Source organism: Rosa rugosa, chromosome 3 (genome assembly GCF_958449725.1).
Source record: "Rosa rugosa chromosome 3, drRosRugo1.1, whole genome shotgun sequence".
Classification (NCBI taxonomy): domain Eukaryota; kingdom Viridiplantae; phylum Streptophyta; class Magnoliopsida; order Rosales; family Rosaceae; genus Rosa; species Rosa rugosa.
Genome location: NC_084822.1, coordinates 39,529,766 through 39,551,071, shown reverse-complemented (window position 1 = coordinate 39,551,071; position 21,306 = coordinate 39,529,766). Strand labels below are relative to the sequence as shown.

Below are 21,306 nucleotides of genomic sequence, written 5' to 3'. Positions count from 1 at the left end.
TGGATTGAACGAATTTGAAAACGAGCGACTCCAATTTGAACCAGCGTGCTTAATTCACCAAAACTAACAAAATATAGCTGTAAATGATCCAATGAACGTCCTTGAAATATCCACCTCTCGTTGACATAGAGGTAAATTTGATTCACTTGCAATTTCGATTATTTTAGTCAATTATTGAGATATTCATGTACCAGTTTCCTCATCACAGTTCCACTTGTTTGTTTTGCCCTCTGTTTTTCTTTCTGGCTCCTGCCACTTATTTCATTAATCAAGGGAGGTTTTGATTGAATAAGGTTCTTTAGTAAGACCTTGGAGATCACAGTTCCACTTGTTTGTTTTGCCCTCTGTTTTTCTTCTGGCTTCTGCCACTTATTTCATTAATCAAGAAACAGAGGTTTTGATTGAATAAGGTTCTCTAGTAAAACCTGAGAGTTGCTATATACATCCAAAAATTTGATCACTATTCTGAGTATTCTCAGCACTCGAAATTTGGTCTGTAATTTCCAACATTATCCCCAAGAGACTGAGAATTTGGGTGCTGAGTGTGGGGATGAAAATCGTAAATAGTATCTCTCTAAAATATAAAGCTTACATATCAATATCATAAAGCCTAAGTTTGAGTGAGATCACCAAAGCATTTACTTAGTGCAAACCAAAAGGCTGGCATAAAATCATTACCAGAAGGATATTTGATTTCTTCACATTCCTTGATGAACAATTCCGGACATGAAAAAGTTGAAAACTACCAAAGGGCCAACCCCCTAACATAAACTTATTACTTATTAAAAAGACAAATTTCACAATTTTCTCTTTTTCGGTTTTCAGCATTTAGGCTGTTGGTGATTTGGTATAGGAGCGCACAACGAAAGCCAAACCCAAAATGAGCAGGGGAACAAGGAACTGGAGGAGTCTGATCATGAAATCGGTTGTTTTGTCCGGATTGTACTGAGGCTGCTTGGGAGGAGTGTACTTTGTCGACTTAGCTGTGATGAATGCTTTATCAATGTCTCCTACATAGTACTCATCCATCATTGCTCTAGCTGCAGTACTGTGACCAACATCCTCAAAATCATCAGTTGCATCCTTCCCTGCAAAACCATAGTTTACACTAAAGCCTCAAATTGAATAGGGGGCATAAGCAGGTTTCTGTAAATCCATAACAGAAAAAAAAATAAAAATAAAAATAAAAGTCAGACATTGCTATTGTTTTCAAACCTGTGGATGACAATAAGACCTCATCACCACCAGGATGGTCCTCCAAAAATTTTGTCACATCATACACCTGTTCAAACAGATAGTTATTCACCAAATTATTATTAATCTTCCTCAATTAGAAATGAGCTTCTTCCATATTGCTTCTAGTCCAGGAATGGTCAACAAATGCCTACGAGATCGATATACAATACAAACTGCCCGAATTACAGATCAAACTTCACACGCTATAACTTTAATTAGCCATTGACTCATTGCACCCCCACCAAATGCAAAATCAAACTCGTTTAAAAGATATCAATGTGCACTTGTGTAGCATAAGCCCAACCACCAATTTTTTGAGTTCACATCAAACAAACAACGAAATCTGGCATGACAAAGTCCACATTGCAACCACCACCTAGCAACTACCACATTTTTCCACAAATGAAGCTGAAGCTATCGTGAACTTATAGATCATTCACATTCATGATAGTGAAACTAAAACCAATCTTTTTCAATCTGATTCATACCAATCAAATTCAACTGCCTCCTTTTCTCAAGCAATCTTAAAGCTACAATTTATACGTGGGACCAAAATATCAAACTCAACGGCTCAACCCTATGTTTCTCAATTGGATTCATACAAATCTAATTCAACTCCCCATATGCTGAACATTAACATAAACAAGGACACAAATATTCACAAGGACACAAATATTTCACAAACACAAATACATGCAAATCAAAACACAAACTCATACTCATCAATAGCAGTGAAAACCCAAATAAAAAAAAATAAAAAAAACCAATCACAGATCAAATATAGAGCAATCACAATGACCTGACACAACCATTCCAGGTTCAATCAAAACCAAGAATGAATCTTTAACAAAAACCCAGAATGGGATACGAGCATACCTTGCCATCAATGACGAGCCAGCAGTCTTTGCGGTCGCTGTGCTTGGAGACCTCGTCCAAAGTGTAGAACTTTTTCTCCCCGCCCATTGTTAGAGAAGACAGAGCTGTTTTTTTGAGTTGTGGGACTTTGAAACTGATCAAGAGAGTTCCACTGACAGAGTCCGTGTTGGATTTGAATGGGAAAATAAAGGTGAGAGAGGTGGGTTGGGTTGGTGAGGGCAAAACAAAATTAAATTGCGAATGGGGCAATTGTAAAGAATGGTGGGAGGGCTTTGTCCACACCAACTCCCATGTCACCATACCAAAATAATTTATTATTAATGTTGCCTATTGTTTATAGGATTTCGTTTTCGCCACATTCTTTGTTTTGCTTTATATTTTGGGACGATTTTTGTGGTGTTTTTAGATAAATTTTGGTTGACATGTTTTAAATTTCATAATTTAGTCAATATGTTTTATAGATTGCCAAAAAAGAAGAAGTTTTATGATCTTTGCAATTTTGTCACTTTAAAAAAATAGAAAATAATTAGTGCTATTCGATAATGTTTTACAAACATTTATTATATATATATATATATATATATATATATATATATATATATATACATATTTAAAATCCGGTAATACATTTTTGGAAAATAAATTTGGAAGAATAAAAATGTCAAACACAATCTATATTGTTGTTTAAGGTTTTAATAAAAATAGACTTAATACCTAATTTGCTACCCTAAAGAATTGATAGATAATAATTTCTTAACGAGCCAAAGGATCTCTCTCTCTCTCTCTCTCACTCACACATAGAGAAACTCTCTATGGTCGGCTTTTTCCGGCGACGCCCTGATGTCTGTGCTGGCCTTCGGCCTCACTGACGTTTTGCAATCTACTGCCGAACAGGTGATTGATGCTATTGCTTGGGAGAGCTTCTTAGGAGGGGTATTTTGCTTGAGGTATTGGCAAGGTGGTTTCGGCGACGGATTTCGGTGCGAAGTCTCTGAGGCGCAACGTTCGTGCTGTAAAGGATTGGAGGGCCTCGTCGATGGCTTTCTGGACCAACGATGTCGTGGGTTATGGAGGTTTTGAATCAACAGCAACATGGGATCGTGGCGGCGCAGGTTGGGCGATGCTAAACCGAGGCTGTTACGTGCGGCAGTGAGTGAAGGAGATGAAGACTGGGGTTGGGTCAAGCCAGGCTTGCTGGACTTTGAGTGAGAGCTCTTCCCTTTGGGCTACCCTCTTGGGCTTGGTGATTTATCCCAGGGTGTTAGCCCTTGGCCTATATTATGTTATTAGCTTCGTCTAGTTTCAGTAATTTTCTAATTTTTTAGAGAGTTATGCACTTTTTTGTGCCATCTATTTTTTTCCCACCCCTAAAGAAAAGCAATGGCAAAATCATCTAGGGCTGACATTTTCAACCGAGACAAACCAACCAACCGAATCCGTGCCGAACCAAAGAAGTTGGTAACCGACACTGTCGGTAACCGAAGTCTTGGCACGGTACAACCGTACCGACTCCACATACACGGTACGGTAATGGTTTTAATTTTCATATATACACGGTATACCGTACCGTACCAAACTCTTGTATAATACTCATATTTTTTTAATTTTTTATTCTTCTCTTCTTTCTGGACGCTGCTTCTCTCTTCTCTTTCTTCTTTCTTCTTTTTCTTTCTTTTGCCGTCTCTTTCTGTCTCTCTTCTTGTCTTCTTCTTTTTAGTTTTTTATTCTTTTTTCTCTTCTCTTTCTTCTTACTTCTTTTTCTCTTTCCCTGTCTCTTGTCTCTCTTTTTCTTCTTCTTCTTCTTTCCCGTCTCTTCTGTTTCTTATCTTCTTCTTCTTGAAAAATAGCAACCTGTAAAGTGCTTCTCTCAGACTCTGCTCTCTTCCCAGAATCTAATTCAAACTCGGCCCTAGATCTCTTTTTTTTTTTTTTTTTGAAAAGGGTTTGGAACCCAGTCAAGCTGGGATCTCTCTTTTACTTCAAGTAAGTTTCTTTTCTTGCTTATGTTGATTTTCTTTACTGGGAGGAAAAATCTGGTTTTGGGTCTAGTTGGTGTTGAGTAAAGTTTTGGTCTTTTGTTTCTTTGCGTCTCGGGTTTTGTAACTTTGTTAGTTGTGAAATTTGGAGAACACCCAGATGAAGTGTTGTTAGAAATTCGGAGAATCATGCTTTATAGATGAATAAAGTTTGAAACTTTTGTTTGATTTTAGCAGAGGTTGCAGATCTGAGGTTGCTTATTCCTTCACCACAATCACTGTTCCATCACTGTGTGTAGTATGGAGATTGGAGAGACCCATAACCATGTGGGTCGAAGAGTTCTCAGAAGGAGAAAACAGAAGAAGAAGGGATTGGTGATGTAAGGTTTGCGGCCCAATGTCAAACTCGGTTACAAGCCCAACTGTACCGAACCGACTGATTAATTCGGTATACCGACTTCTCGATATACCGGATTTTGTGGCCGGTAGTGGTATGGTTTTTTGCATACCAGTATAAGTTGGTACGGTACATGGTATCAGCCCGTAAGCTCCGGTACCGAACCGAACCCAGCCCTAAAATCATCACTTCTTTTACAAATTCCCTAGGACTGCTATGACTAGCATGATATAGACTGCAAAAAATATGAAGGTTAACCACAATGAGAAATATACTTGCCCTGTTAGCATGCATTTAACATCAACTAAGAATGTTGAAGGGATAGAGAATGAACCTCCCTTTTGAGTTTTGAGAAATAGGTTGGAGGAAAAGGACACACACCCATTCCTGATTAATTCAATTCAAGTAAAAAAGAATAAGACAAACTTGGATAATGAAATGGAGAAGATTGCCAGATGAAGAGAAATGCCTATCTACTTTATTTAGAGCATGTTTAGCAATGCTAGCCATTTTTGAGTCAAATTGTAGCCAAAGTAGCTAAAAAGTCATTTTGGTTAGCCATTTTAGAAATACGTCTACATCAGTACTCTATATTTTAGCTAGTTTTAAATTATATTATTTTTTAAATGAAGATTAAATAGTTTAAAAGTATTTATAAATTACATAAAATAACTCAAAATGAATGTTTTAAATTATAGAGAGCCTTATCTCGCTCTCTATATGTAGGAGCATGTTTAGCTTTTTATATATTTTACAATTTAAATAATTGATTAATTAAAAGTATTTTGTAGAACTTTTCAACGAACTATTTGATGAAGTATCCGAATAATGTATTTTTCACGTACTATACATATCCCTTATTTTACTCACTATGCTAAAGTTTGAAATTTTATCGTCTTGAATATCCTTATTTACTTTCATTAGACGTGTGCACCCCTAGGATTAAAAACTTCGCTAAAAAAAATCTAATAGAGAAGTATTAAAATCTGTTAGACATAGGCAAAGGCCAAGTTCTTGAAGCTGAAATGTGGGTATTTACTCGATTTGTAGGGTTTAGGGATTTAGTGCTAAACCATATCTAGCATGTAGATAGAGAGAAAAATATGTTAGCAAATTGCCTGACTATCAGATTTTTGATGAAGTTTTAATTATAGCTGCCCCGACCATGCTTGATGACCTTAGTGGCACTTCTTGACCGCGTGCAATCTGCACCAGCCCCATGGGTTAACTTTATGTTTTTCTTTTTGTTTCTGGGTGTTATGCCTCCTTTACACACAAGAAAAAAAGAAAAAAACATTAGAGTCACATGTAAAATTATAGTTGTGAAGCTTCTTGTATAGCTTCCATCTCAATCTCAAAGTACTTACAAGTTAAAATTATACAACTGAAAAACTTGTATGAATACATTTAGAGTCACATATCAACATTGACAAAAGCAATTAGTCAGAATCTTGTCTACATGTACTGTTAAGTAGTCCAAAAATGGAACTAGAATATAAAGAAATCAATAGAGCAAACAAACTATATCGACTACATTCATTCCAAACTATTCCCAGGACACTCAGTTGGATATGAAGAGGAAAAGAGGATATGTCAATCTGATTTTTCCTTATGTAGTATTTGGTGTGAACCAAACAGACCGAACTCCTAGCTGGGTAGGACAATCAGGGAAATTAGTAAGAGGTCTAATCTTGCAGTCCTTCAAGGAAAACACCCCAACATCATGCCTTGCCACCGTTGATCTTCCGAAAAGAAACATACCATAAACCGATGCTAATGATAAACAAGAATGATCAAAAGCAAAATAAATGCAGTTTCTTTCAAGTATCTTGAGCGTGGCTCGTGGCCCACCATTGTACCGATTCTGTCCCAACTTAACCACCCATTAGGTGTTGGGTTTTAATCACAAAAGGCCTCGGTACAATTGGGTGTGATCCACCCACTTATAAGTTATATTTGTTCAAGTAAATCTCTATTTTGTGTCTGGCCCAAACTCTATGTTACTTAACCTAGTGGTAATAGGGTTTATTTAGAAGAATCTAGAGATTCCTATTCAATGTATGATTATCTTTCCTTGTATGATTCAGATTCTATACATTGTAATCCTCTATATAAAGAGGCCGCTATTATCAATGAGAACACACAACGATTTTTTCTCAATTTTTGTTTCTCTAAAACATGTTATCAACACGAAGCCCTAACCCTGAAAATCCTAATTTCGTAGCCCTCAAATTCCAGCATCCACCGCCTCACATATAAAAGCCCTAGCCTCAAGGAGCCCATAATCGACGGCGGAACCACCGGAACCGGCCTGAAACCACCTAAACCGGTCGTCGGAAAATCCGAACCGACCCCTGCCCTATGCCTGCCCTCCGCAGATCTGCCGAGCCCTGCTGAGAGTCCCTGCAGCATCTGCCGAGCCCCTGCGCACCTGCTACTGACACCTGCCGACAGCCCTGTTTGGCTCCAGTTTTGTTGCAGCTGGTCAACAGTCTCTTTTTTGTGCGGGCGTGCCAGCACCGTTCGGGTGCGGTCGTCGGGGGTGTCCCTTGACCTGACTTCTTTCGAGCGATTGTGGACGAGGAGAGCACCAACCTCGTCGCGGGATTCTTTGTGCCTCGTGGTGAGGACTTTTGCTAAACTTCTTCAAAATCACACAATCGATACTCGACGTCGTAGATCGAGCAGAGCGAAAATCACTGGGAAGTGGGGAGAACTTGCTAAAGCGTGACTTTAGCTTGACTGGTTTGCGAGGGCGTTACCCTTGCTTGGCTGGTTCCGTAACCGTTGTGGTCGCGGTACTACAGTCGGCTCCCGAGGAGACTAGGACCGAAGCACGTTGACAGAGGGTTTGGTGGCACTGACAGTCGGCTCCTGAGGATTCTGGGACTGGAGTGTGGTCACCGATAAGAGAAGGAAAGGGGTTGCTCTGGAAAGGCTTGGATGATCATAGAGATTAATTGATGAGTTGTGTCTTGTTACTTCTTCGTAGCCTCTATATATAGGCTACCAGACCACAGTGGTTGGCCTTAAACAAATCATGATGAGTTTTCCAATCAAGCACTAATGGAATCATGATAGGTTTTCCAATTGGCCACCATGAAATGTAGTTGAATGCTTCCCCACGTGCATGCCATATTCCTTAATTGAATGGAGTATGAATATTCGCATGGGCGTGCCTTTTCTTGCAGCTTGCATAATCTTCCATAATTCTGCAGGTAGGCTTTATCTAGCCTCTAAATAATATATTTCGAACTTGTCGACAATATATAGCTTGAGCCACTGACATTGGCTCAATTTCTCCAAGACACGCATTGTCAGGCCAAAATGCTCATTTTGGGTTCAAACAAGCCCTGCACAGGCCCCTACCGAGACCTGCTGAGCCCCTGTGCGCCTGCTGCCGACAGCACCTGCACGAGCCCTGCACAGCCTCCGCAACAACCCTGCACAGCATCCGCAACAGCCCAGCCTTGCTCCGGCCACCACCACCGGCAGGGGCGGAGGGATGAAGGGGCACCCTGGGTCACGTGCCCCAGTCAGGTTTCTTGGCACAAGTTGATTTATATATATAAAACCAGGACAAAGAACAAATTCAGTGCAGCAAGTGCAGCCAGCCATGCGGGCAAAGAGAGCAGGTATGTGAGGAAGGAAAGAAGTTTGGAACTAGTTCGATCAGTGGAAACCAGGGCCCTAACCTACCAATTGGGCTTTTTCTTTTTCTTTTATTTAGTTTTTGTTTCTTTTTGTCTTTTCTTTTCTATATACTTTTTTCTTCTTTTTCTTATATCGATATATATATATATATATATATATATATATATATGTTTATTATATCAATTCTTATCTTATCAAAAATTATTTAATATATTAATATCTAGAATGGAAATCAGGTTTTTATATCCTATATAATATAATATTATTATATAATATCTTTCATTCCCAAACCCTTTTTGACATCAATCATAGAATTGATTACAATTAATATTTACAAATTTCTCAGTCTAATGCGGAATGATTAAAAAAAAATTAATTAACATCAGTAACATGTATTGCCGCAGTCGAATGAGAACGATATTTTTACTAGTGTAGATGATGAGACTATTATGAAAGTTGAGGATAATTACCGTTGGTAGATAAAAATTACATATAGAAATTTTTTATGCTTTGATATTATCAATATTTTTCTGTGCCCCAGTAAACATAATTTTCTGGCTCCGCCACTGACCACCGGCCACTTGTTTCCGGCCACTTTTCCGGCGACCTTTTTCAGGCCAGCTCCATCAACTTTTCCGGAAACTTTTCAAGGTAAATTTTTCTAAAAGTTGCCGTTTTTGAAGTTTTTCATTATTTTCTTGTTTTTCTCGGGGACTTGCAACCTCCATTCTTCTACCCCCCTTTCTTCTTCATAGGGGAGACCAAAAGCCGAACTGTGGGGGTTCGTGCTCACTCCAAGCTTAGAGCTTGTAGAGTCTTCCAAACTTAGAGTTTGTTGAGAAGAAAACGATCGACCACATACATTGTTGTTTCTATCTAATCCAAACCCCTCTTGGAATCGAATTTTCTTGGAAGTGACTACGCTCAGAAATCCCTAATTTCTTAGAAGCGACTACGCTAAGAAATTTTATAGTTTTTCATGGTAGCCTTTTTCTCTCCGAAACTAACCCTAATCTTGTGTTGTTTTTCAGGATGAGCAACCTGAACAAGTTGAACTTTGTTCCATTGGAGACAACAGGCGCAGGATACCATAGGTGGGTCCGAGATGTGCGCCAACATCTTAAGGCTGATGGACTTCTGGAAACCATCCAAGAGCCAAGTCAGGACGTGCTTACTCCTCAACAAGCTGCTACTTTTGAAGCAAATAGAGCTACGAGAGAGGCAAATGAAGCCAAAGCCATCATTCTCATGACAAGGCACATGAATGACATGCTCCAAAGTGAATACCTCAACGAGGAAAACCCCATAAAACTATGGGAGGAACTTGAGCAGCGATTTGGCAACGTTCGTGACTCCCTGTTTCCTGATTTAGAAGTGAGATGGCATAGCCTCCGCTTTTGTGATTTCAAGTCTGTACTTGATTATAACTCGGAAGCCCTTCATATCAAGTCTTTGATGGAGTTTTGTGGCAAAACCATAACTGATACGATGTTGATCGAGAAGACTCTCTGTACCTTCCCCGTCTCTGCACTGATGATTTCTAAGAATTATCGGATTGATGTAAATGCAGGACGTATCACAAGGTTTCATTAGCTTATTGGTGCCATGAACGTAGCTGAGAAGCATGACAATATCCTTGTGAAGAACTATAATGCTACCCGTGGGAACCAAGTCTATTCCGGAGTCTAACTATAGTCGCGCCCCCAAAGGAGGACGCAAGGAGCGAAACCCTAAGAAAAGGGACAATTTTGGACGTTCTAGTCCATATACTAGCCCCAAAGAGGAAGAAAACCGCCAAGAGAGGCGTGCACGGAACCGTGAAGGTCAACGTGTGAAGAGAGAGAGAGGCGGAGCCTCCGACCATGGTGGTGACGCCACCAAGAGCAATGGTCGTCCAAATCGCGCCCCAAAGGCGTCTCGATCAAGGGAGCCTGACCATAATGATGTTTGTCTTCGATATGGATCAACCAGACATTGGGCCAAAGCATGTAGAGTATCCCAGAATGTTGCAGACGCATACAAGGCGTATCGTGAAGCAAGGGAGGCGCACTACATGGAGCAAGAAGATCAAGGGGATGATCTCGCTCTTAGGGTGGACGACTTCAAGGGCCAAGAAACTAGCGATTTTGATTAAGTCCTTTTATTTCCAAGAGATGTAGGCAATTGCCATATTATTTTTGTAGTAGATGCCAATGGTTTAGTCTTTCTTCAAAGTAGGCGTACTCAATGTAAGTGTGATGTCTAGGAAGGTTTTGAGATTAGTGGTATTTAAGTGAGCCTCGCTCCACCGACATCTCTCTACTCACCTGGTCACATTTACATTGAAATTACCGAAAGAAGTTAGACGACTGCCATTGTTTTCCATTAGCTAGTTTATTGGATTAGATTTTCTTTGGTTAATAAACAATAATGTAATTCCGTTTGGCTTATTAATAAAAGTTGAGTTCTTTTCTTCATGACTTCTTTTTTTAATTACGAGCTTTTCTTTTAGGAATGGATTCTGGAGAACTACAATGTCTTGCGGATAGTGCGACTACACACACCATTCTACGCCATAGGCAATTATTCTTAGAGATGTTGCCTACATATTCCTCTGTGACTACGATGACTGGGTCATCAGGTTTAGTTCAAGGACATGGAATGGCCCAATTCCTATTACCAAATGGCACCTTGGTTAAAGTCGTAGAAGCTCTCTACGCTCCTAAGGCAAATCGAACCTTATTGAGTTTTAAAGATATAAGAGCCAACGGATTTCATGCGAAAACGCATACCGAGAACAGAAAAGAGTTCCTTTACATTACCTCTAATGATTACGGACGGAAGCGCATCTTAGAGAAGCTTATGTGTCAATCTAGTGGACTTTACGTCACTACAATTCGACCAATTGAATCCAATAATGTGATAAGAGAAGATCTCTTGGATTCAAACACATACTGGCTTTGGCATGACCGACTAGGACATCCTGGTCGTGATATGATGATCCGTATACTAAAGACTTCAAACGAACATCCATTCTTTAGAGTGAGAGAAAGCAAGAATCGAAAATTGATTCCTGGACTTATTAAGACGGCCGCCACCGCAGCTTCTGGCGCTGCAGTCGTCCTAGGCCGCCATAGGGCCACCCCAGTCCCTTGTGACGATGCCACAAATGGCACCACCCATGGTCATGACGCCATGAGTGTTTCTCCCCATGGCCAAGACGCCATGGATGCCACTTTCCATGGTTCCAACGCCATGATGGGTGATGTAGTCACACATTTTGCTTCTAATAGCGCAACAGACGCTCAGGTCCAACCAAAATCCTCATTGGTTACTTCAAAGGCCCCTCGCTCATTTTGCAAAGCCTGTTCCTTCGGGAAATTAGGACCGAGACCGTCCTACACAAAGGATCCTAAAATAATCATTCCGTTCTTACAAAGAATCCAAGGGGATATCTGTGGACCAATTCAACTATCATGCGGACCTTTTAAATACTTTATGGTATTGGTTGATGCGTCGACACACTGGTCACATGTCGCGCTGTTGTCCACTCGCAATGCTGCTTATGCTAAACTCCTCGCCCAGATTATCCGTCTATGGGCTCACTACCATGACCATCCTATTAAGTCAATTCGACTTGATAATGCTGGGGAGTTTACATCGAAAACTTTCGATGACTATTGCATGTCACTGGGGATTGATGTAGAGCATCCAGTTCCCCATGTTCATACCCAAAATGGTCTCGCGGAAGCCGCTATCAAACGACTACTGATGATAGCACAGACATTGGTTATGCGCACCAGTCTCCCTGTTTCTGCTTGGGGATATGCAATATTGCATGCAGCAACGCTAATTCGTCTACGACCCACTGCCACCCAATCTTACTCTGCGTCACAGCTAGTGACTGGGTACGAGCTTGATATCTCGCACTTATACATTTTTGGGTGTGCCATTTATGTGCCTATTACGCCGCCACAGTGAACTAAGCTTGTTCCACAACGATGAATGGGCATCTATGTTGGTTATGAATCTCCAGCTATCGTCCGCTATCTTGAACCCTTGACAGGCGATCTCTTTACCGCTAGATTTGCGGATTGTCACTTTGATGAGACAGTCTTCCCATCGTTAGGGGGAGATGAGAACATAGATATTCAACAGGAACGACATGAATTGTCGTGGTCTATCCCCACTATGTCTCATCTCGATCCCTGTACAGCATAGTCCGAACTTGAAGTGCGACGAATAATCGAGCTCTAGAAAGTAGCAGATACTCTGCCTGATGCTTTTTCTGATGTTGCCAAAGTGACGAGATCACACATACCTGCTGCAAATGTGCTTGCAAGGATTGACGTCCCAATTATTGGACATAACGCCACTCCTGTGACACCAGGATATGGCGCCATTGCTCAGGATGGCAGTGATGTGGCGTCTATGGCCGCAGGTCCGCGAGAAAGAGTGGTAGACCGATTGGTTCGAAGGATACTCGCCCTAGAAAGAGAGCGAATGAGGCACAAACAAATCCTTTGATCATCGATACTCAAAATCCGTCCCATGAGAATGTTCCGGATTATGGTTATATCCAAGAGACATCATTGGGGGATGCCTCAATGTCAGAACCTATCCCTGAGAACGTAGAGATCTCTGTAAATTACACTAGTGTACATGGGACGTGGGAAAGAAGCTCCATCATCGTTGATGATGTATTCGCGTATTCCGTAGCGCGTGAGATTATTGAGACCGATGACATCGAATCACGCTCCGTTGATGAATGCCAACGTAGAGCTGATTGGCCAAAATGGAAAGATGCGATCCAGGCAGAACTTGATTCTCTAGCGAAAAGAAAGGTATTTGGAAAAGTTGTACCAATACCGCCTAACACCAAACCAGTTGGTCATAAATGGGTATCCGTTAGAAAGCGTAATGAGAAAAACGAGATTGTAAGGTACAAAGCTCGACTTGTGGCGCAAGGCTTCTCACAATGCCCTGGAATCGACTACGAGGAGACTTATTCTCCCGTAATGGACGTTATTACGTTACGCTACCTTGTCAGTTTGGTAGTTTCTGAAAAACTGAACATGCAGCTTATGGATGTGGTTACTGCGTATCTATATGGGGATCTAGATACAGAGATATACATGAAGGTTCCAGATGGAATTTAGTTACCCAAATCAAGTGGCTCTAAACCACGGAGCGCGTTTGCTATAAGATTGAAACTCTCACTATATGGATTGAAACAATCCGGACGAATGTGGTATAACCGTCTAAGTGAATACTTGATTGGTAAGGGATATGTCAACAATGAACTATGCCCATGTGTGTTCATAAAAAGGACAAGTTCCGGATTTGCAATAGTAGCGGTTTATGTCGATCACATGAATATAATTGGCACCCTTAAAGAGTTAAGGGAAACCGCTGAACACTTAAAATCCGAGTTTGAGATGAAAGATCTTGGGAAAACACGGTTTTGCCTCGGTTTGGAACTTGAGCACCGTAAAGATGGTATTCTGATTCATCAATCAGCGTATACCCAAAAGATGCTTAGGCGTTTTAACACTGACAAAATTAAGCCTTCAAGCACGCCAATGGTCGTCCGTAGTCTTGATCCAAAGAAAGATCCATTCCGTCCAAAAGATGACGATGAAGAAGTGCTAGAGGCAGAAGTGCCTTACCTAAGTGCAATAGGCGCATTATTGTACTTAGCACAATGCACAAGACCGGACATCTCATTCGCTGTGAACTTGTTAGCTATATATAGCTCTGCACCAACACGACACCATTGGACTGGTGTTAAAGATATCTTTCAATACCTAAGTGGTGCGATCGATATGGGCTTGTTCTATCCCTACAGAGAGATGATGGATTCGGACCCATCAATTGCCAGGGACGCCACACATGGTGGTCTGCGTTCCCTCTACCCATCCCAAAACAACATAAGTGTTTTGGAAGGTTTTGCTGATGCTGGGTACCTCTCTGACCCGCACAAAGGTCATTCCCAAACTGTTTATGTATTCACCATGGGAAAAACCGTGATATCTTGGAGGTCTGCAAAACAGACCTTAGTCGCTACTTCTTCGAATCATGCAGATATTATTGCTCTTCACGAAGCGGTTCGTGAATGTATATGGCTTCGATCCATTATTACGCATATTCGAAGTAATTGTGGTCTGAAGTCTACCACAGATGAGCCCATAAGCATTTATGAGGATAATGCTGCTTGCATTGAGAAAATGAAGCAAGGTTACATCAAAGGTGACAACACCAAACACATATCGCCTAAGTTCTTCTATAATCAGCAACAACAGAAGCTCTTCAAGATCAAAGTGAACCAGGTTCGATCTGAGGACAATGTGACAGACTTGTTTACTAAGTCATTGCCCAAATCCACGTTCGAGAAACATGTGGCAAGAATTGGCTTGCGAAGGTTATCTAAAATCCCATGATCGTAGTCTGATCAGGGGAGGCGCAGACATCAGGGGGAGATGTCTACGTGTTCATCTCGAAACGTGAAGGGTGTATTGTACTCTTTTTTCCCTTCGACCGAAGTTATTTTTGTCCCACTGGGTTTTTGTTATTCGGCAAGGTTTTTAGCGAGGCAACGAGAGAAGCACCGCGTTTGGGCGACACAAGGGGGAATGTTCAAGTAAATCTCTATTTTGTGTCTGGCCCAAACTCTAGGTTACTTGACCTGTGGTAATAGGGTTTATTTAGAAGAATCTAGAGATTCCTATTCAATGTATGATTATCTTTCCTTGTATGATTCAGATTCTATGCATTGTAATCCTCTATATAAAGAGGCCTCTATTATCAATGAGAACACACAGCGATTTTCTCTCAATTCCCGTTTCTCTAAAACAATATTTTATTTGTCACTTTTCCAATGTGGGATCTTTCCTCTCCAACACGCCCCCTCACGTGCCAACCTAACTCTAGGTTTTCACGTGAAATTAATTAACAATCCAATTCCCACATTGGAAATTGGGACACAAGTCTCCGATAGACTTGGCCAATATAGCAATCCAAGGCCCACATCGGACACTTGGTAATAATCCAATCGGAATATTCCGATGGCAATATAAGGAACCCAAATTCGGACCCATGACAATTGGAGACGCAACTGGAGAGAGACCCGCTCTAATACCATGTTAAATAGCGACAAGCGTGGCTTGTGACCCACCATTGTACCGATACTGTCCCACCTTAACCATCCATTAGGTGTTGGGTTTTAATCACAAAAGGCCTCGATACAATTGGGTGTGATCCACCCACTTATAAGTTATATTTTATTTCTCACTTTTCCAATGTGGGATCTTTCCTCTCCAACAGAAGATAATCATAGTATAGGCCATTGCCGGCATTGGCATCCATGAATATGTTGGCGGCCCCACTCACAAACAGTACTCGATCACTAAGGTCAAATATCTCTAACCATTCAGGATGTCCACGAGCATTTTGCACCAGTTTAAACACTCGAAACCCTCGAGTCTTGGGTGGAATGATGAAATCTGTATCACCTATAATCACAGACCAAGGAATTAGCGGATCATTATCGACTACAAAATTGTTCTCACGAAGAATCATGAACAAGTTCTTTGATGTAGAATATTTTTCCAAGTGAATGTTGTGACATGTAATCTTTAGTTCACTAATACAATTGACTTGTCTTAATGGAGGTGCCACCATTGGTAGACGGATTTCCAATCTTTCAACAATATAGGTAGGAGGGCACCCATCACCATCTTGGATCTCAAACACCATCAAAAACTGTGATGCGTCCTCATTAGACCACGTTGGTGCAACATATAATTTCCAGTCTACTATTTCTATGTCATCAAAAACGAGTTGTCTAGCCTGATAAATGAAGATCCATGATTTATCGGTACGCCTACAAAAGGCCAAACCACCATTTGAACATATTGTAGCCATAAGACAATTGCAAGGTGGGGTGGTTGTTGGCGCAAAAAAGGCTATTACTTTGCCGAAGAAGGAAGGTTGGTTGCTGTTGCGACACGGAATGGTGGATTACGAAGGGAGATTGACTCTTGCACCTGACATTGGATTAAAAAAAAAAAAGTTACTGGTATGAAAACTAGTACTACCTACTTGGGGGGCTCTGATCATCGTGTAATAATAAGTAGAATGATCGTGGACTCATGAATCCCTCGGGACGCCAAAGAACATTGTCAACCATGATCAACCGCCCATCAATCGAACCAACACAACCCCATCTACTCATAAGTGGGGGACACGATTGGTAAACCTTCTTTTACTATAAAAGAAAGGGTCTGTGTTAGATAAGGGGTGAGAACCGATCACAAGCCATGGAAGTGAAACAACTCTAGTGGCTCGGCAACACCGGCATACTGCACGAAACTGAAATTTATCTGAAATGGGCAGCCTTTGTTGAATTAATTGCAACATATCTTCTGGAAATTCTTTAGACCGGCCACCTGCTACTGCAAATCTCATTTTTGGCCCATCGTATCCTAGTTGGCACAGGAATAATCAAGTTGGAGAAGATTGTAATCAATGTAGAGGAAATTGTAGTCGTGATCATCAGCTTGTGGCGCAGTAAGATCGTTCTTAACAGACTGGTGTATGCACATATGACATGGAAGCTTCTGTTGACAACTAGTGCCCATCTCATTCTAGTCTGCACAGGAATCAACCTTATAAAGAAGCTGGGGAATGACCAAAAAAAAAAAAATTGCAAGAAGAAGGCGAACCATTTGGGATTGGTGAGTACATATTGATCAAGAAATTTGTAACTAGAAGATCTTTGTTTGTTTGTTGGAGTGACCTTTCTGATGTATATAATATTGTGCTAGCGAAAACTAGAAACTCAAAAATTGTGCTTCAGAAATTTCTTAGAACCCCCCTATGTCTATATATATGACATAGTTGATAATTAAGAATTGAACGACGCGATATCTTTTATATTATGTTTTCCTTTTCCGTCAATACAAGCAATATCTTACATTTCCTAATTATAAACTTATTACGTATACAGACAAAAAAAAAAAAAAAAAAACCTTTGTCATGTTTTCCCAAATTCCTAATAGCTCTACTTACCAAAAAAAATTCCTAATTGCTCTTTATTATACCTAATCTCCCAAGGTAACATCTCTCTTCTCTTTCATTTTTTTTTTGCCCCTTAATTTAAGATAGTACAGAAAAACGACAATGAAGATGAAGATCTTAATGTCTTATAGAACATCCAATACGTCTAGCATACTTATGCATACGTGATGGACCTCTCGTGGGTCGGGCCTTTCTGGGGCTTAAATAAGGGTCGGGCCTTCATCGACTCATTGATCCGCGGGTCAAATGATGACCTGGCTTACTTAACAATAGGACTTTACTCTACAAAGTGAATAGGTTTAGGGCTTACAGGCTGAGCCGAGCAGGCTTCCTCGAGTCTTTGGCGAGCCGGGCTTGAAACCTATAAACAAATCCAGACCCTTAGCAAAACGGGTCAAGCCTTTCATGGGTCTAGATGCGGGCCAAGCCTTCATGCGGGCCGGGCCTCCATCGGCTCATTGATCCGCCGGCCAAATGATGATGACCCCTAGTTTCACCTGTGGACACAGTTATTTTTGTTTGTAGAAGTGGATTAGTGATGGCCGTTGGATCCATATAAAGGTGAACACTTTAGAATTTCCCTTGACCAGTGACTAAAATATCCACGATGTCCTCGAAATTTCTGTTTTTTATAAGCACCGATATTAATTTTAACATATTTTCGATATGTTATTTTTAGTGTACTTTTAGCTGATCATACAACTTTTATCCAAAATTTTGATAAAATTTCCATCGATATTTGATATTTTCTGGATATTTCCTTCGAAATTTCTTTTTTTTGAACTATTGATATTTCCATGATCTTTGATATTTTGGTCATTGCCCTTGACCCGCAAAACCCCAGAACTTTCCTTTCGGGGAGAGCTTTGAGAATTTCGGCAACTCTAGTGTCCTCAGTTCCCGTCAAATCCAAAGAGAATGGCGTCGTTTATGAGTTTCTTTACTGCTTTCTTGTTGCTTCAGGTAACAATTCGAATAAATATGTACATGTACTGATCCTCATTCCACTACGTACTTATTTTATCTATGAAAATATGAAATGTTTGTTGTTGATCGAAGTGAACTAATTTGGTTCAAATTAAGCTGCAGGTTGTGCATTCTGAAGGGTACTGTATGTGCCCTGTATGAAGTCTGTGCGAAGCAGAGTGATGGGGTAGTTCTGAATTGCCCTTACGGTTCTCCTTCTGTGAAGGTATATATGTAGATTGATTAGTACTCTTGGTGAGTTCGTTCTAGCTGGTTACTTACATGGTCATATATATATATATGTGTGTGTGTGTGCGTGTCTATATATATAAGGGCTTCTCAGGAACGGAGGTCCGTTTCTTAGCTAAGGAACGGATTTCAATATTTTGACCATTTTTTGATCACATATTCACATCTTAACCGTTCAATTTTTAGGTCCTAATGTATAGATCACTTCTGCAAATTTTTAGCCAAATTGATGATCGTTAAGGAGTCCAAAACTGCAATTTACCATTATAAACACGAACAGTTCATGTTGGACATATTCGGTTTGTTCATTGATTTAATCGAGTTTGATACCTTAACGATCATCAAATTGGCTGAAAACTTGCAGAAGTGATCTATACATTAGGACCTAAAAAGTGAACGATTAAGATATGAATATGTGATAAAAAAAAATAGTTAAAATATGGAAATCCGTTTCTTAGCTAAGGAACGGACCTCCGTTCCTAAGCAAATTCCTATACAGGCCTTCTATGTTAAAGAGGTCCTTAACTTAGTTTAAAGAACAGATTTCCATATTTTGACCATTTTTCGATCACATATTCACATCTTAACCGTTCAGTTTTTAGGTATATATGAGTAGATCACTTAGAGATCCTTTCCTACTTGCGTCAAAGCATCCAATGTGCTCATGTTTTTTTTTTTTTTCCTTTTTTTTGTTTTGTTGTGTTTGTGCTCTATTGAGCTTTCTGCTATTCCCTTGTTGGGTTCTAGCTCTTGGTTGTTGGGTTTTTTCCCTTTTTTTTTTTCTTTTGTTGTGTTTATGCTCTGTTGAGCTTGCTGCTATTCCCTTTTTGGGTTCTAGATCTTGGTCTTTCTTTCTTATTAAATAAATATCTCAATGCAAATATTTATTTAGTAACCTTTCCGGTATCTTGATTTATCTCATTATCAAAATTTACATTTGTTTGTCTTTTCAGGTTAGTGGCAATATGACTGTGGCTGGGATTGACTATTACATAAGTGACACTTTTGGACAAGGACTACCCAACTCCTGCAAGGATGTTAAATTCCGATCCGTAGACCTGGTTGGTGCCGGTGCTAAAAGTTTTGAAGGTGACCTGCTAATTTGAATGTGTAGCAATTAGTGTTTTTTGTTACTTAACTTTATGTTTATCTATAAGTTGTAATGCTTTCATTTGAATTTGTACAGAATGGTTTGATTTTCTTGGAAAGAAAGCATCCCCTGCTGTCCCTGCTTCACCTTATGCCATTGACTTCAAGTTTCTGACTCGTGAATCATCCGAAATGCAGTTCATGAACATGTCAGCTTATTCATGTGCTGACACTTCATTAGGCTACTCTTGTGATGATTGCCCTAACGCGTGTTCTAGTTCTGAAGCGATGCTACTCTCCATCAAACTCTGGCCTGTTGAGGTGAGAATCAATGTAAGTCATAATATGTATTTGTCAATTTCTTTCTTTTGGGATATGTTTGGGAGGGTGGGAGAATACCATAACCTGCGTATTTAGCCTCTATTACATTTTAAATGACTCGAGACCATTCATGCTTCCAGGTTACACGTATACTTGCCACATTCATGGCAGTTTTATGGGATTGTAGTCAGTTGGCTTGGGGGATGGCTAATCTTATGGGGATATGCAGTTTGTGGATGGTGACTGTTCTTTGGGGCATTATCTGGAATTTCAAGTTCTTGCTAGGTCTTGCTATTGGTTATCAACATCCTGAATTACGTTTGTTATTTTGACCTAGATTGATTAGATCTATATAGTAAGGTTAATGTTTGTTGATACAGATTAATTTCTGTCATTAAGATGTAAATGTCAGGTATGTTGAATGATGAATGTGGTTTTGTTGACTTGAATGTTTGTAATACTTTGTCACAGCAACAAACTGCTTTTGAGTTATATGAGTTTCTAATTGAAGGTTTGGTAAGATGACAAGTTAAAACCGCACGAGCTTATCAAAACCCACAAATCCACTCATTCCAGACATCCAAACGAAGCCCCCAACTCCTGAGGTTAACCATTGGTGTTGGGAATTATTGAGAGAGATCAAATCAAGTACTGAAAAATCGATAATATCCTCAAAATTTCCACGATATTTCCGTTTTTTTAGGGTCTCGATATATCGTTGACTTACGAAGAGAATATCGTGAGAAATTTTTGAAATTTCGAGATATTTCCGAAAATATTTGAAACTTTCACGATATTTCTTGAAATATTCAAAATTTTCGCGAAATTCCTGATATTCTCCCGGAATTCGGAGATTATCGCCACCTCTCACCATATGTGGCTCGTGAAAACTAGCTCTTGTCCTTATCCAATCTGACTAAACTGAGTAACATCTAAAGAGAAAAACTTTAAAAACTTATAGGATCATGTATCTCTCTTTGAGTCTTTTCCCTCCATGCTTATAAATATTCTAATTAGTAAACATTTGGCTCTATTAAAAAAAAAACTTTTCTATGTATTTCTATGGACCATTTTCTACTTCTTTTTCTATTTATTTGAAGACCAATGTTTTTTTTAACATATCTATTTCATTGTAAAATATTATTATAATTAATACCTAACTTCTAATCTCCTATTTAAATCATTTTTGAGATTTCTCATGTAGAATTTCATATTTTTGTCATGTCAGTGTATCTTATTATACTCCAAATTACTACAATCATTATACAATTAAGTTTATCAAATACTTTTTTAAAAAATATTATAGGTAACTGATCATGTAAACATTTCATGAAAATTCATTAAAAATTTCCATCATTTTTTTTGAAAATTTGCTTAGATCGAAATTTCCATCAAAATTTCTATTTTTTAGACTATCGATATTTCCTCGATATTCGATATTTTAGTCCTTGGATCAAATGGCATGGGGAAGGACACAGAATACGA

The 21,306-nt window shown here is 39.7% G+C and overlaps 1 protein-coding gene across 1 annotated transcript; it reads right to left on the bottom strand.

The window, feature by feature from the left end:
* Window positions 1-637: 637 nt before the first annotated feature.
* LOC133738776 (cytochrome b5-like) lies at window positions 638-2,362 on the bottom strand. The gene is made up of 3 exons (XM_062166388.1): window positions 2,113-2,362; window positions 1,216-1,282; window positions 638-1,088 (listed from the first exon to the last, which is right to left on the bottom strand). Exons 1-3 carry the CDS (start codon window positions 2,197-2,199, stop codon window positions 829-831), a joined length of 414 nt encoding a protein of 137 aa, XP_062022372.1. The 5' UTR covers window positions 2,200-2,362; the 3' UTR covers window positions 638-828.
* Window positions 2,363-21,306: the final 18,944 nt, after the last annotated feature.

Excerpts from the sequence above, each read along its gene's own strand:
- LOC133738776 (XM_062166388.1), bottom strand. The coding sequence starts at position 2,199 with ATGGGCGGGGAGAAAAAGTTCTACACTTTGGACGAGGTCTCCAAGCAC. Across the intron at positions 1,283-2,112 it reads GGCTCGTCATTGATGGCAAG|GTGTATGATGTGACAAAATT; the intron begins GTATGCTCGTAT and ends CTGTTTGAACAG. Across the intron at positions 1,089-1,215 it reads GGTCTTATTGTCATCCACAG|GGAAGGATGCAACTGATGAT; the intron begins GTTTGAAAACAA and ends ATGGTTTTGCAG.